Genomic DNA, 15589 nt, shown 5'->3' on the forward strand with positions numbered 1-15589 from the left:
TTGATGATAAACTAGACAAACTGTAAAAATATTCTAAAATACCCTGGGGTTTTTGTTGTGGGGGAATGGTCTAGGGAGTAGGTAGCATTTTAATTTTAAGGTTGCTTCAATTTAATTATCAGTGCTCTGTAAGCATGGAAATATGTGACAAACATTGAAAAAATAAACAAAACCCAGCCTGTACTGCATAGCAAAATTCCTAATCTATAACGACTGAGAAAAGCATTTTTGTTGGACTTTTAACCTGATGAAATACGTTAAAGCCCTGAGACTGTAAAGCTTGTTTAAGTTAATACATAAAAATACAGAATTTGTATAGTATCTGTAAACTGTCATTTAGAGAAACACTGTAGAAAACATTTCAGTGCATGTAAAATACCTCTTTGCTTACAAAGTTGTGTGCAGATGACTAGCCTGATTCCTTTTTGAAGTTCTCATGGTTCCATTTTGAAGAGGTGAAATAAATGTCACAGAAGCAGGACGTGGTGTGCCTGAGCAACCTCGTGCATCTAGAAGTGTAACAGTAAAAGGACTGCTTGTACAGTAGTTCAGACTATGCTGCCGGTACAGTTGTAGCCACATTTTGGTGAGGTCTAAAATTCAGAGAGAAATGAAGAGATGTTACTAGAAATAACCTGCTCTATATGAAGGAGAGCATGAGGCTGATATCCACAGTTTAATAGACTGTGGACATGAGCTGCAAAAATTGTCTGTTACCACAGTGCTTGATAGCTAGAATATCTGTAAGATGCTGGGGACTAGAAACCTGGGATATTACTCACCAGTTGAGTGTTACTTGCTGCCTCTCTTATTTCTTGTCCTGCTTCTGCAGCTTTGCTCTGCCAGTAGCAGGTAATGTTGACCCTTCTTTCCCCTGAAATATGTGCTGGTGTTTAAGGAACTGCATTCTGGAAAGCCTCGCTCCAAACTTTAACTTGAGAAAAGGAGTAAAATTACATACTATCGTGATTTGAATTTATTTTGCTAAATCGTCGCATAAGATTTGGTAGTTGTAATCCTCTCTGTGCCTCCATCATATTTTGCAAAGTGTTTTTCATGGTTTACAAAGAATATCAACAACCTGCCAGTCTCATATCATTTTCTGCAGCCTTTCATATACTGACTTAATCTAGCCTCAATTGTTTTATAGAATAAATAATTTATTTCTAGGGCTACCATGCTGATTTCTACGGTTGTGCAAAGAGAACATAAAGTTGCGTTCCACATCATGAGTGCCCTACTGGGTAACAGGAAAGAAAGATGCATGTACTGTGCTGAAGGTAGTTTCAGTATTGCTATGCTTGGATAGGTTTTAAACCATACAGATGTATGGAAATTGTCTGTGTGTTATGCCTCAAAGTGGTGCACAGACCGAGTTTTCAGTAGCTGTATTGTCATGGAAGAAGTCCACGCCTGGCCAGATCAAACTGCGCAAGCTTCGTGCCAGTTTAATATTCTGCAGGGGATTAGAAACGGTAGTGTCGCATTGTTGCCGGTGTGGATGGGCTTAACATGATTTTAGCTTGCACATGCACAACATCGCTATAGCCCAGTGCTCTGAACAGGCCGTGTGACCATATTGTGCTGCTTTGGAACAGATGTCCCCAGCTGTGATGAGGGTTGTAGCTGATAGGTGGTTGCACTTGAGGTGCAGGTTGGTCCTCCACCACCTGGGTGGCAATTACAGAAAAAAGTTTCTGAAGGTTTACCTCCCATTAATCAGATTGTACCAGCATATGGTAGGTAGTGTTGATGCTGAGGCTTGTTCAGGCTGCCACTGTGTTTTTGCACGGCTGAAATAGATCATTATATACTCCACAGAGTTACTGAAATTACTGAGCTGATATTAAGCTTAGTGCAGAAAAAGATGCAAAGTCAAGCTTGCTATGGTTACAGAATGGGTACTACTTTTTTCATAAATTATACTAAGTAAAAGGTATTTAAAATTGTGTTTTCTAGTCTTCTTTCATATTTGGAAGTAGTGAACTCTGTGAATTCTGGTACCATTGCTAAGCTGTTAAATGGTTGTGTCTGTGAATTTATTAGGATCTCTGAGCTATGTGCCGTATATTGTCCCTTCACAGGAATCAGAACCAGAAGAACTTGCTGAGGTATATATACCAGGGTAGAGGTTGCACCATCTTACTTGTTGACCTTTCTTGCCTTGTCAGTAACTATGTTATTAATAGGACACTGGTGTCCATCTTCTGGCATGTGAAAAGCTGCCTTTTTACCATCTAATTCTGTGCAAACAAGTCAGGAAAGAGAATGCAGAATAAAAAAGAATTTCTGAAATAGCAGTACTTCAGTACAGCAAAATAAGTCCTTCACATTAGGAAGATGTTTGGCACTTGTCTTCATAAGGGATAAGGGTAAAATTGCATTGACGCATAATTGTAACTCTAGATATTAGACTCATGTCACTCAAATTATCTGGAGTCTACTCTGCAGATCATTAATTTTACTTAAAATTATTTTACTATGTGACATTACTTCATTACTACTCACCCCTGTTGCAAGGCTCAGTAGTTTAGATACAGCTGTAATAGGAATATGTTTGTTTCTTTTCTAAAGGTCCTATAATAGCGATGGGTCAAATAGTAACTCAGGACCCTTATATGTGGAATGAGAGCAAGAAATTTTTATTTAGATCTCTTACAACGACAGCTATTCGTGGCGGATTTAAGTCGTCGGATGTGTGACGTGGATATTCTTGCACATTGTAGCCCACTTCCTCTTTTGTTTGTTCCGTACCTGTATGGATAGGGAGTTCTTGATACTTTTTTCATGTCTTCTGGGATCTGGAGGAATATCAGTGAGTCAAAGTATTTTGCTTGCTGCTTATGTAGCAGAAGATAAGGAAACTATCACACTTACTGTTTATGCAAGTTTTATACTGCTGTATGACAATTTTTGAAAGAGACCATTGGACTCTTCACATCCTGTCTTACTCCATGTTGGTTTTGACTATGAGTTACTGCTGACTGGCCTGCTAAGGCTAACAGAAGTCAATAGGATTTTGATTTGCTCCGTTGAGTACAAAGTTCAGAGGGTACAGTTGAACAGTTGCTCATCAGCCAATATCAGAACAGTAAAAATAAGCATTCTGGGTTCTTCTGTTTTGTCACTTTGTCTGGTGTGTCGTAAGGCTGATCAGTTCCTGATGAAATGAGAATAGTTTCTTCAATATGTTCTTTCTGCCAAGAATGAAAGGTGATGCTGTGGAGCTGAAATTTTCTTCCTGTTTTCTACGGCTTTGAGTTCTCCACAGTTTGCAGGAGACTCCACATATGCTGAAAGAAGAGCATGACGGTAGTTGAAACTACTGCAAGACTGACAATGAACATGCTGACCAAAATCTGACTGGTGCTGATACAGCATACCTGAATGCTGGGGCACCCTTGGAACCAGGGCTTTCTTCAGCATGTTATTTTATGTTCTCTCTTGTAGTATGACATTTTTGCTAGAAGGTATGTTGTATGTTAGCCTTCTCTGAACCTAGAAATCCTCACATAGAGGTGACAGAACAGTCCTACAAGATACTCTAGTTCTTTGTCTAGCCTAAATAAGAATAGTTTTTCCTGTAAGTGTGTTGACACTGTTATTTGTTGTAGATGCTTTGGTATTGTGAAGACAGTAATGAAAAAGAGAAGGAAAAAACCAAACCAAAACAAAAAAACCCAAACCACCACAAACTTGAACTCTTTGATAGCACCGAGTTCTTGCCACCAAATTAACCGTACTGCTAGGCTAAGATTATAAGGATTAGATCTGTCATGACAGGGAAATGTATTTAAACATGAAAGCTCATCTTTATAATTGAGAATGAGCAAAACCCAGCAAATGTAGGAAGAAGAAAATCTGTTTGAATTTCTACTAGACACCACCACCACCCCAAATTCAGGCTGAAGTTGCTTAGGCTGGGTTTCTTACTACAGCCCTCTTAATTTGGGAGAGCACTGGGAGGACCTGATGGACTGCAAATTGCTGCAATTGTGGACTTGCTGATTGTGGGTGAAGTGTTGCCTGGGATGACTGAGGTGTTCATTTATGTAGCAGTCCTGAACAGCTTTCTCTTGTGCTGTTCTGGGATGGTTGTGAGGAAGGAGGAAGTAATAAATGTAGACTGAATTCTTTGCTTTTGTTTGGTTTGGTCCCTTTTCTCTCCAGAGCAGACTGATGGCATCGTGGAGTCAGTGTAGGAAGACCTTGTAGGCTCTGAAGGAGGACTGAGCACCATGTGGATAAGAGAAAAGCAAAGACCAAATTTGTTATTGTAGATATTGTAATTACAGTGTAGTTACATTATTAGATCAGAAAATGTAACAAGATTTTAAATAATATGTTCTGAAGAATTTGGTTTCTGTCACTTGAAGGTGATCTGGTATAGTTTCAAAAATGCAGAGGTCCCAACTCAGTGTGAAGCAGGTTAGAAACAAGAAGCTAAGTAAGGCAGTGGTCAATGCTTTCTTTCCTCGGGTACTGTCAAAGATGAATTCACAGACCTAAGGGTGTTGCCATATTCTATTACTGAAGGTTGTGCAGAGACATAGCTAGGTTCACATGTAAGCTGTTGCATTACAAGGAATAATGCTAAACTGGGCTCTTGACAAGTTAAGACCATTTTGAGAAAGGGCTGAAAATATGTTCGGCAGCTGTTAGAGGAAGAAACAGAAGACGTGCTAGGCATAACAGACTAGAAGGAGATACAGAGCAACTTGTCCCTTGCTACATTGGCAAGAGCTAGAGGCGGTATCGTAGTGCAGATTCTCCACTGTTTCTGCTGCTGAGGGGGCTGGAACTGTGATGTTTCTTTCTTGCTTCCTTCTTTCCAACTTCCCAACAACTGCATTGCGCAGGTATAACCTTTCTGGTTACTGGCAGAGAGGGAAGAATGTCTGCTTTCTCTTGCTGTGGTGTTTACTCTTTGTTTGCTCTGTCATTGACATTCTTTACCTGTCAGAATTGTTCCGAAGTATGTGCTCTGCAAAAGGGCAGGTTTGTGAAATTGATAAGTGTTTGGTCTCTACTGCAGCTCAGAATGAAAGTAGGAAGATATTTAAAATTTCTTGTTGGAGATCACTCACATAAGACCTGTGTGCATCTTTGTAAACAAAAAAGGTGAGGCTTGTAATTGAGATGGCATGTTAGTATAAAGGGATTAAATTATTTTCCAAAGCAGGTTTGTTTAAATCCTTGAGTTTAACTTTTAAACACCTCACCTGAAGAATTCATTGCATTCCACGTATAACTAATTATTTCTGAGTTAACCTGTCAGTATGACTGTGGTTATTCAGAATAAATGGAGTTGAAGAACCTGTGTTTATTTGTTAAAAAGGGAGATGCAGAATTATATTCAGTATTTCAGCTGTGCTCTATGAAATAGTTACAGCTAATTAACATTTGAGTTTCTTTTCCTCTCCAGTGTGTTCTGTGGTTGTGTATTGGTCTTAAAATAGTACTGTACTTAAAAAAAATCAGGATGTATATGATAATTGTGCTTGCAGGTGTGTACAGTTATAAGTAGGGTTTTTTCCCTGCCTTAAAAGTTAGATCACTGTCCCTCCTAATCTGTTGAAATTGTAGCAGGTGAGAGGCTTTGTAGTAACGAGCAAACCTGATACCTCATCCAGATGCATTCAGATATAGTGCAAGTAATGATTTCAAATAATTTAATTCTCCTGAATTCATGCAGTATTTGAATACGGCTAGGTGCTTTACGGACTTTTTTGTTGTTGAAAAATTATAAGGGCTTAAAAAAATTACTGGCTTCTAGCCAAGGAGTAAGTTTTACTGGCTAACAGAAGCTGTGGAAAGTGAAGGGTGGATGTTCCCACAAAGAATTTCATGGCAGCCACCATGACACTCCTGCTGTTCTGTTTTTTCACTGTGAGAATATTGGAAATGCATCAAAGTACAGTCCTTCTGTCTGACTTTCTTGTCTCTTGGCTACTGTAGGTATGCCACAGTTTAATTTTAGTGCTTCCTGTGAGGTGTTGCACACTTTTGGGAATTTTGAATGTAATTTATACCATTACAAAAACGAAAAGGACTTGCATTTTAGGAAAATACAGTATACCTGTCACCATAGGTAGACTGCCTGATTTATTTGCTAAGATCTTATTTAACAAGATGCTAGCCTGATACTTCCTTCCAGTGGAGATTAGTAGAGTTTTGCTTTTAGCTGATGTGTGTTTCCACAAAATTTGTAAAAGCTTATTTATTTTTGAGACTTCTGCTCTTCTCCACTTCTGCTCTCTGCATCTTCTGCTTCTCTATTAAATTTGTATGAATCCCCCTCTTCAGATACTTCAGTGGTAGGTTCTAAGAAACTGTATGATCAACTAAGCCTTTTTTTTGTAGGAAAGCAGGCTGAAAATCTTGTCCTAGAATCCCTGCCACCCAAAAGACAAAAATACCTGACCATCTTTAAGTGTAACTGTTCCCTGTGATTGAACAATCCTGCCTTGCTAGTTAATATAAATGAGAGCATTTCTTAAATATTTTTATTCTGCTGGGCTTCTCATCTAACTCAATAACTTTATCTTTCAGTACCAAGATAAAGAGGAAGTTGTTTTATGGATGAATACAGTAGGACCTTACCACAATCGCCAAGAAACATACAAATACTTCTCTCTTCCTTTCTGCGTGGGATCAAAAAAAAGCATCAGCCATTACCATGAAACCCTAGGAGAAGCACTTCAAGGAGTTGAATTGGAATTTAGTGGTCTTGACATCAAATTTAAAGGTAAGCAATTGAAAGTGTATTTAGTCACTTAAAAAAACCCCACGAACCCTCAAAACTTAATTTTTTTTTTTTTAATTGGAAGAACTGAAAGTTTGCTGCTGCTAGCAACTGAGTGTATTTCATACTGTTGCTTGAAATGCCCTGCAAGTTGTCTGCTACCATTGGCTTTTCAGTTTACAGTAAAGTTTTCAACTATGTGCTTTTAAGGCAGATGCTTGCAGCAGATATATGCTTCTGAAGTCACTGATCACACTTTATAAAGTAGAAGAACTCAGCTTTCTGCGTATGAATGATTAAAAGTATATTTACTGGAATTAATATTCTGGAATTATCAATTCTGAAGATGTAATTTTTTTCCTATGGCGTTGAATACTTGCAGACTCTCTGCAGTTGGAAAGGAGTAGCAAGGGCTCAACATCTAAGTTCTACCTTAACACAAATTTAATTATTGTATACTTCTGGTCACTTTCTAGTTTAAAATACCTTTGCCAAATGCGTTTGTATTATTGGCTCTAGCTCATCATATGCCAGTCGGGATGGAGCTGGTCTTGGTTTTTTGTGTTGTTTCCTGCCCTCTCTCTCTTTCCATACTGTTCCAGAGATGGCATTTAACTTCTTTTTCAAATGCACTTCTTGGTGTTAGGGGCTGAGTCTTCTACTGCATAATTTATCTGTGTGTGTTCTGTGGTACCCAGAGTCAGTCCTGATATCTGTAACTGGTAGTTGCAGAGCTTCAAATAATAACAGATCCTTTTTGTCTGTATTGAATTTTAACATTTATATATTTAATCCCATTTTAGTTTCTGTGTATATGTATTTTTTTTCCCTTGAGGGCTACGGTTCATTGCATCACCAGTGCTTAACTGGGTGGGGAGCTTAACCATAGTATCTCTTGTCTGAGCATTTGCAATAAAATGGGACTTAGTTTCTGTAAGTTACAAAAGTTTTATCCAAAACTGGACAGCTGCAAAACAAGAGACTTGATTATGTTTTTGTTATAAGTAGGATAAGTGGAATAAAAGATTAAAAGTTTGTTAAAACCATAAATTCATAACATCTCTGCACTGAAGGAATTTGCAGTGGAATCTTTCATTTAAGACGTAAACTGTACCTGCACAAACACTGGAAGACAGTCCTATTACTAGTTTGCAAGACTTGTAGCCTGCTGAAAGTTTTATTCAACATGGGGGAAATAGTTTTCCTGTCAAACCTCGAAGCATATGCTCAGAAACACAAAATGGAAAGAACAGAGAAGGCAACTGGCAGCAATTCAGCGTGGCTGTGAAGATTAAGTAAAACTTCTATTGTCAGAATATGATAACTGGCTGTAAAAATAAATATTTATATGTGTAATTTTTACTTCCTTTAATTGCCCCATCTTTACAAAGAGATTGTGTTATTCCAGTGACAAGCATACTCTCTAGATGCAACACCAAATTGAAAAGACGGGAAGGTTTGTGAGTTAATGTTTACTGTTATGAAGTGTCCTATTCCCAGATTTATTTTCTGAAGATTATCCGTAGTTCATTTATTCCCCTATCATATCAAATATGTGCTAGATCAAGTCTTTTCATTTTGTGACTGGGAGTACTGAGCGGATTGTGCTGTTCTGTAGCTCACTTTTCAGCACTTCCATCCTGGACCAGCCCTTTTCCTTATTGACCTGGACGTAGTAATTTCATAATCTGTTTCTAGAGTGGAGGTGTTGAGGTGATATCAAGGGAAGGAAATGGACTGGCTCAGCATCAGGACCTGGCTGAAATGCTTGAAAAATTTTCTTCTTTAGGGGTCCAAAAAGACTAGAGCCTCTGTTGTACCAGAAGTACATGCAGTAGGCAGACTGGTTTAGATTTGTAAAGCATGTTCATCTAATTTTTCCTGAAATAACGTTGAGATACATGAAATTCTCTTTTTATCTTTTGTCTCCTCTTGTGACCACTTTATAGTCTGTAGTCAGATGTAGTTTAGATTTCCAGAGTATTTTCTGCCATTTCTGAGGGAAATATGCAGAAGCAGAGCATTGGACAAATCCATTCTTCTGTGAATACGCTCTCAAATACTTCTGTAAAATACTTTAATAATGGAGAAATTAATGAGTTTCTGTTTCGGTAATTCTTTAATCTAACACTTAGAAAATACATATGTAACATATATTTTCTTAAACACAAATAAATACAACTTGGGTAACATTGAACCTCCAGCTCCTCAATACATAGAAATTGGTACCATTACTATTTGGTTAAGAGAAGTATTTTGCAATTCAGAACTACAGGGACCCGGACTAACACAGATTCAGAATGGTAGAAAAGTGCTGTGTTTTTTCTAGCTTGTGGTTGCTTTGGTTTTGATTATGTCCCTGCCAAATTAGTTTCTGTTGTCTACCATAGTTCCTCACAACAGGTCAACCTGTTTTCCTTAAGTCATATTTTGCTTTCAGGTTAGGAGTTTCAAATTCTGATTCACAACTGCTTGTGCTGATGTTTTGACACAGCAAGCTTCAGATTTTTCTCTGTTAGAAGTATTTTTTATTGCAATTTCTTCAGGGTTTAAGGTCTGATCTTCCACTTATGCTAGTTTTTTCAGGTGTCTTTTTGCACCTTGAATTGCTTTACCATTGCATACCAGGTATGTAGTTGCTATATTGGGGTATATTCTTCCAGACAGACTGGGCATGATGTTCTTCCAAAGAGGCTTTAAATGGATATGGAAGAGTAGAGATTTCAAAAAGAATCAGGTTTTTATGGCTTGTAAGTGATTGATGTGCTAGTACATTTCCCAGCAGGTGGGAAATTCCTCTTCATCCATGTCCTTGGTTGCTTTTAAAAAATTTATTATTATTAACACATTGGCGCTCTGTGTAGATTGCTAATCTCTATTGGACCTGCAGTGAATTTAACTCCGCACTGAAGTGGCTGCAGGTCAGATGTTTTCTATAAAGCAGATGGTACATGGTAGCTGGTTGATGACTAAGTATGTGTATGTGATCTGGGAAGCAGTCCATGTGCATTTCTTGTTTTTTCCCTTACAATCTGTGTTCTCTGGATAAAAGATGAAGACAGTAATCTCTTTGCTGTAGCTGGCATCCAGTAGCTTCTATATCAGGAGATGCTTTTGTATTTCTAGCAGTGGATCCATGAAGTGAAATCTGAATGGGAGTCAACTCTATTTTACTACATTTAATCTGCTACTAAAAGTATTAAAATATCCTTTTTTCCAAATTTCAGAGTAACAAGTATAAATTAATTATAGCAGTAGTTATCAATACTTATTTAATATAAAACTATGTAAAAATTGTTGAAATCCAAACCCCCTTGATATACAGGTTTTTAAAGTAAAAACCCAGAACAAAAGATTGCCATCTGAGATTAATTTTTACAGGCTTAAAAGCTGTCATAAAACCAGTACAATTTATATCCAATGCATGTAGGAAAATTTAAATTTCATAGACCAGCCCTTAAAATTTAGCATTTGTATAAAGAATTATTTTCCAATTTGGTTGTTGAAATTGTGATGGTAGCTCAGTTTTTTGGTGACTCTTTAATGGTAGATTTTGTTCTTGGCTGAAGTGGTGTTCACTTTTTTTTTAATAATTGTAACTGGATTGTATCAGTGCAATTGAATCTTTATTTGTAATGGATAATTTTCTCTCATTGTTGTGATTGATCCGTCCTCCCACCTCTGCACCAGTGGTCCAGAAGTTGCTGCAATTAAATTGAAACTGAGTTGTCCGTGATTTGTGGGTTTTTTTTCTTAACAAATAGCAGCTTATGTTTTGGCACCAATAGAGTCATATGTTCTTAAGTGAAAGAGATGGCGTCAAGGAGTGTTGAGTATCTAGCAGCTACAGCTGAAATAATTAAGAGCTGTTCAAGTACCTTTCAGTAATCATTCAGATGCTTGGATATGCATCTAAATACCTAACCATAGGGATCTGCTTTTCAAAATGTTAGCATGACCATCTGAAAGACTTGTACAGTTTTTCTTCATGAATACATAAATCAGATCTAAGTTCTGAGTTAACAGGTAATCATGGTTTTCGTCATGTGCGTTTGGGATTATGGCAAAACTAACAATTACAGGTATCTTTCCTCTTTAAATGAGTGTTGTAAGAGTTTACAAAATTAAATTAGATTTGGGGTTTATACTTTTAGGGTTTTATCCTCTGGAGGGAGTAAAGGGGAATTAGAATTGTTCTAATAAACTAGCTTCTGCAATAAAAACCTGTTCCATTCTCAACATAGTTTGAGTGGACAGCAGTAGCAGGTAAGTGTGAAACTGCATGTTGTTCATCATATTCAAAGAATTATTTAAGCTGCAGCTGTCAGTAACTGAAGTGCCATAGACTGCGTAAGTAAAACTGTCCATTCAATCAGTGGACCTTGCCTGTATTTTTGAAATAGAGTAAGAAAATTATGCCTCTGCAGAAATGTATTCTGCTGAGAATGGAGGTTTGCACTTGAATGTTCATAGTGGTGACTGGTGGGGCAAATCTACAGTGTATTCAAGAATCCATGATGTAGTGTGTCTTCTTGTATTTAAAAATGTATCATGTGAAAGGATAGCTGCGACCATAGAGGATAGCTGGATTTCCCTTTTGTTACAAATATGGACAATGTTGTTCTTGTATCAGAGGTCTCAAATCTGTATAAATACCTTTGTGAAAAAAGTAATGAATTATTAACATACTCTTATATTATAATTTGACTTTAGGTTTTCAGTTGGCTTAATTCTTGTCAAGCTAAATCTAGATTAATAATGCTTTTTATGTAATATGTCAAGTTCTTTATTCAAACATTTGAATTGACATCCTCTATGTTACACCTGAGACCTAGTGAATTATTAAATGTACTGAACATTGGGATCATAGCAACTTCAGTTAGAAAATTAATTTTTGACATTGCCATACAATACCAATTAGAGAAGATGAATTTAGAGGGGAAAAGGATTTTTTTAACATACTTGAATTTTGCGCTTATTTAGAAATGTTATTAAATGACCGTATTTCTAAGTGAGAACTCCTTGCCCAAGACTTCCTTCTACAACACCTCTAGAGAATATGACAGCTATTCAGGATGATGTTCAGTGTTGTACTAGGAGATGGTCAGATATAATGAGGTTTTATATGGTTTATATGTTTGAATAAAACCCATTTGATCTGACTGTTCATAGGAAATTTGAAATCTGGCATAAGTGCACCTGCTTTTCTAATGAGTCTTGCTCTCATGCTCTTTTAAAATGTGCTTAATGTGCTGTTGACATTACTGAAGCTGTATAATATAGCAGATGTTACCTCTTTGACATCCCTGATGTAGACACAACACAAAATGTACCTCTAACTTCACACTCCTCTTGGATACCCACACAACCATAACTTGGATAAGAACTATCTAACACATGCAAAACTTTAGGGCTGGTAAAGCTGTAATGAAGTAGACTTCAGCTTCCTCAGCCACTGAATGCTCTTCTAAGCTACTTTCATTTAATCATTTAACACAGTGGACTTAAACTTAACCACCTAATCCTGTCCTGTAACTAATCAACAGCTTCTCCATTCTTAGTGGCTGGAGAAAGGAGCACTTGTCTTCATTCCTCCTGTCTCATTCAGTTGTTTCAGGGGGAGGTGAGAGGAAACTACTACGTAGTGTGCCTGAGGGTGAAATCATACCATATGTGAAGTCACGCCTATGTTTTGCAAGAATTGAGTGAGGTTGTTTTTAATGATTCTGCTGGGGTTTTGTGTATGTGCGCTGGAGTAACTCCTAACGTCGTTGATCCACAGTTGATTGTAATATCACTGTGATGTCTTTTGGTATTCTGAATATGGGGAGTAAAATCCTTAAAAATGGATGAAGACTGTTTTTTGGGGGCATGCTGCTCTCTGCAGCCTGGTTGGATGTCAGTGCAGTCATTTCACTTTGAATGATATTTCAAAGTCTTTTTTTTTTTTTGCAGCAGCAAAAGCCACTGTTTACATTCTAGCATATTAGATGCAGAATGGCTCATTTTAATGGGGTAAAAAAAAAAAAAAAAAGCAAATTCCAGGGGTCTGAAGGCCCATGCATAACTTGGTATTAGATTGCAATCTAATACCAAATTTGTCTTGGTTAATAACTGCAAACAAAGGCTGCTGTATTCAGGCTATAACATGGGAAAGGTCTCTAAAAAGAGCACTTGCAGTTCATGTGATTTCTATTTCAGTAGCAGCACTTGCTCCCGTCCCTGTGTTGTCCTTCAGTTGTGCTGGTGCTGCTGTGTATGTGGGTGAAGCAGCCAGGAGAGAACCACCTAAAACCAGCCTGGCCCCATAGCACTTCCCCAGCTCAGGCTTCCATGCTCCGGCGCTTCATTTAACAGCCTCTACCAGTTTCTCTTTTACCCTTATTTTAATTCACAGCATATTTTCATTTGACCTCTGTGTGTTGAACAATCCTTTGTGAGTTAAAAAATTTAACATTAGAAAGGCGTTATCCATTATTTGAGTATAGTATGAAACTGCTAGACAGTGACAATAAAGTGCCAAATATTTTGGAAAGAATTAATCCCTACTTAGTAACAAATCCAGAAGATAGGGATTATGTTTTTTTTTTTCCTTTTAATTAATGTCAAATGATTCAAAAAAATCTGTTTAAGTGAAAAAGTGCCAAGCAGAGGCTTCTTTTTTTTTTTTTTTTTTTTGGAACATAGTCCAAAAAGTATAGGATCCAGCTCAGTAGAGGCATAAATGCAAACTGAGTCCTGGATTTGTAAGTCTGCGTTTCAGCTGTGGTGCCAACTTTAATGGCTTCCCTCTCTTGAATGTACCAGTATGGGTCCTGAAGACGTAATCCATGGTCTAAAAGTCTTCTTGGGACAGTTGTTGACTTGAATGGTTTTGGTTTTTTTTTTTCCCCACTTTTTTGTTTGTTTGTTTGTTTTTTCCCCCCAGCAAAAGGTTTATTGCCTACTAAGTCAGTCTGAAAAATGATATTCCCTCCCCCCCCGCCCTGTGAAAAAATGAAGCTTAGAGTGCATTTGTTAGGTCTGGGAAGAAACAAAAATAGAAAATACTAAAGTTTTCATAAGAAATAGAAAGAGATGCATCCATTCCAGGATAGTCAGGGGCACTATTTTCTCCAGGGCTAAAGGAAATCACTGCAACTATGCACAACTGCTGTTGGCTGGTTTCTTGCCGTCTTGCTTCACCAGGCTTTGCTTCAGTTTTGCTTGACCAGACATACTGTGCATATTTTCATTTTGACAAATTGTCGTCATCAGAGAAATAATGTTTTGTGTTGGAAATACCCTACTTGCTGGTGCTTTTTCTGTGCAGGTGTTTTGATTTTTTTTAAGCTTTATATTGCAGTTAGTGTATAGGAGAAAGTAAGCCGAATTTTGATACAGATTAAAGCTGTACTTGGGGCACAAATTAATTTTATGTACTAGAAATGGGCCCTCAATTCCAGTGATGACAAAAAGAGGAGGGAGGGGGAGCTGGAATTATTTATGTTCGCTTTGTTTCACTATTTGTAAAGTGAAAACATTCACTAAAAAGCAAATGGGGCTTTTTGTCTCTAAATCTGTTGCTGCCTGAATTCTTGTAAATATGAGCCCTTTTGTCTTGTTTCACTTGAAAAGGCAACATTAGGGAAGGAAATTAGGATGTGAAAGAATGGCTGCTAACTGCATTACTTATGAATTGTAGATGGGGAAAAACAGCTTTCTGGCTCAAAGAGGTGGATTTATTTTATTTCCTAATGCAGCCTCTTGTGCATTCTTTGCGTTACTCCTATTTTTGTCTTCTGTCCTTTTTCTCTACCTTTACCCTGATTGCTTTGTTTTTTCCTTGATGGTAGTTTCTTGAAAATTACTGAGAACTTTCAAAAGTTTCAGTTTTTACAAACGGTATTCCTAGTCAGTGAGCCTGTTTATACTAAAATGGAGAGATAGTATCATACACAGTTTTAGGTGTTTGTTAATAATTTCATACCTGTCCTGGTTTCGGTTGGGATGGAGTTAATTTTCTTCCTAGTAGCAGGCATAGTGCTGTGTTTTGGATTTAGTAGGAGAAGAATGCTGATAACACACTGATGTTTTAGTTGTTGATAAGTTCTGCTTATGCTAGTCAAGGACTTTTCAGCTTCCCATGCTCTGCCAGGTGCACAAGAAACTGGGAGGGGGCACAGCCAGAATAGTTGATGCAAACTGCCCAAAGGGCTATTCCATACCATGTGGTGTCATGCTCAGTATATAAACTGGGGGGGGTTGGCTGGGGAGCAGCGATCGCTGCTCGGGAACTGTCTGGGTATCAGTCGACGGGTGGTGAGCAATTGCATTGTGCACCACTTGATTTGTGTAGTAGTATTATTATTATATTGTTACTATTATCATTACTATTTTACTTTATTTCAATTATTAAACTGTTCTTATCTCAACCCAGGAGTGTTTCTCACTCTTACTCCTCCGATTCTCTCCCCCATCCCATCCGGGTAGGGGGAGTGAGCAAGCGAGCGGCTGCGTGGTGCTTAGTCGCTGGCTGGGGCTAAACCACGACACTACCTCATTTTAAAGTAAAAGAGGTCTCATGATCTGTCCACATAAAGCTGCCATCAGCAAATGGATCTTAATGTAGAGTGGGTGAAGTAGCAAAAGGATACTTTGAAACCTTTCCTTATCCAGTCTGTGGAATGCTTCTGCATGTGGAAGGGTAGAATTACAAAAAAAAAATCATGTAATTGCTTTAATGGTTCCTTTTAAATGTCCTTTTTTGTTACCTAGTTGGGGATAGCCAGGAGGGGTTAAAGACTCCAGCAGTGTCCATCCCTCCATTTGTTTGGTTTGCCTTCACTTTGAGCCAGCTCATTA

General features: G+C 37.8%; 1 protein-coding gene across 3 annotated transcripts in view; it reads left to right on the forward strand.

Annotated features, from left to right (window-relative positions):
• The window catches only part of TM9SF3 (transmembrane 9 superfamily member 3), a 51218-nt gene that overhangs the window by 3445 nt on the left and 32184 nt on the right, over positions 1–15589 (forward strand). For all 3 annotated transcript variants that reach the window (XM_075717457.1, XM_075717458.1, XM_075717459.1), the window contains exon 2: positions 6553–6748. In XM_075717457.1, coding sequence (XP_075573572.1) covers positions 6553–6748 — 196 coding nt within the window. The remainder of the gene's footprint in view (positions 1–6552; positions 6749–15589) is intronic.

This window comes from Pelecanus crispus, chromosome 10, assembly GCF_030463565.1.
Source record: "Pelecanus crispus isolate bPelCri1 chromosome 10, bPelCri1.pri, whole genome shotgun sequence".
Lineage (NCBI taxonomy): Eukaryota > Metazoa > Chordata > Aves > Pelecaniformes > Pelecanidae > Pelecanus > Pelecanus crispus.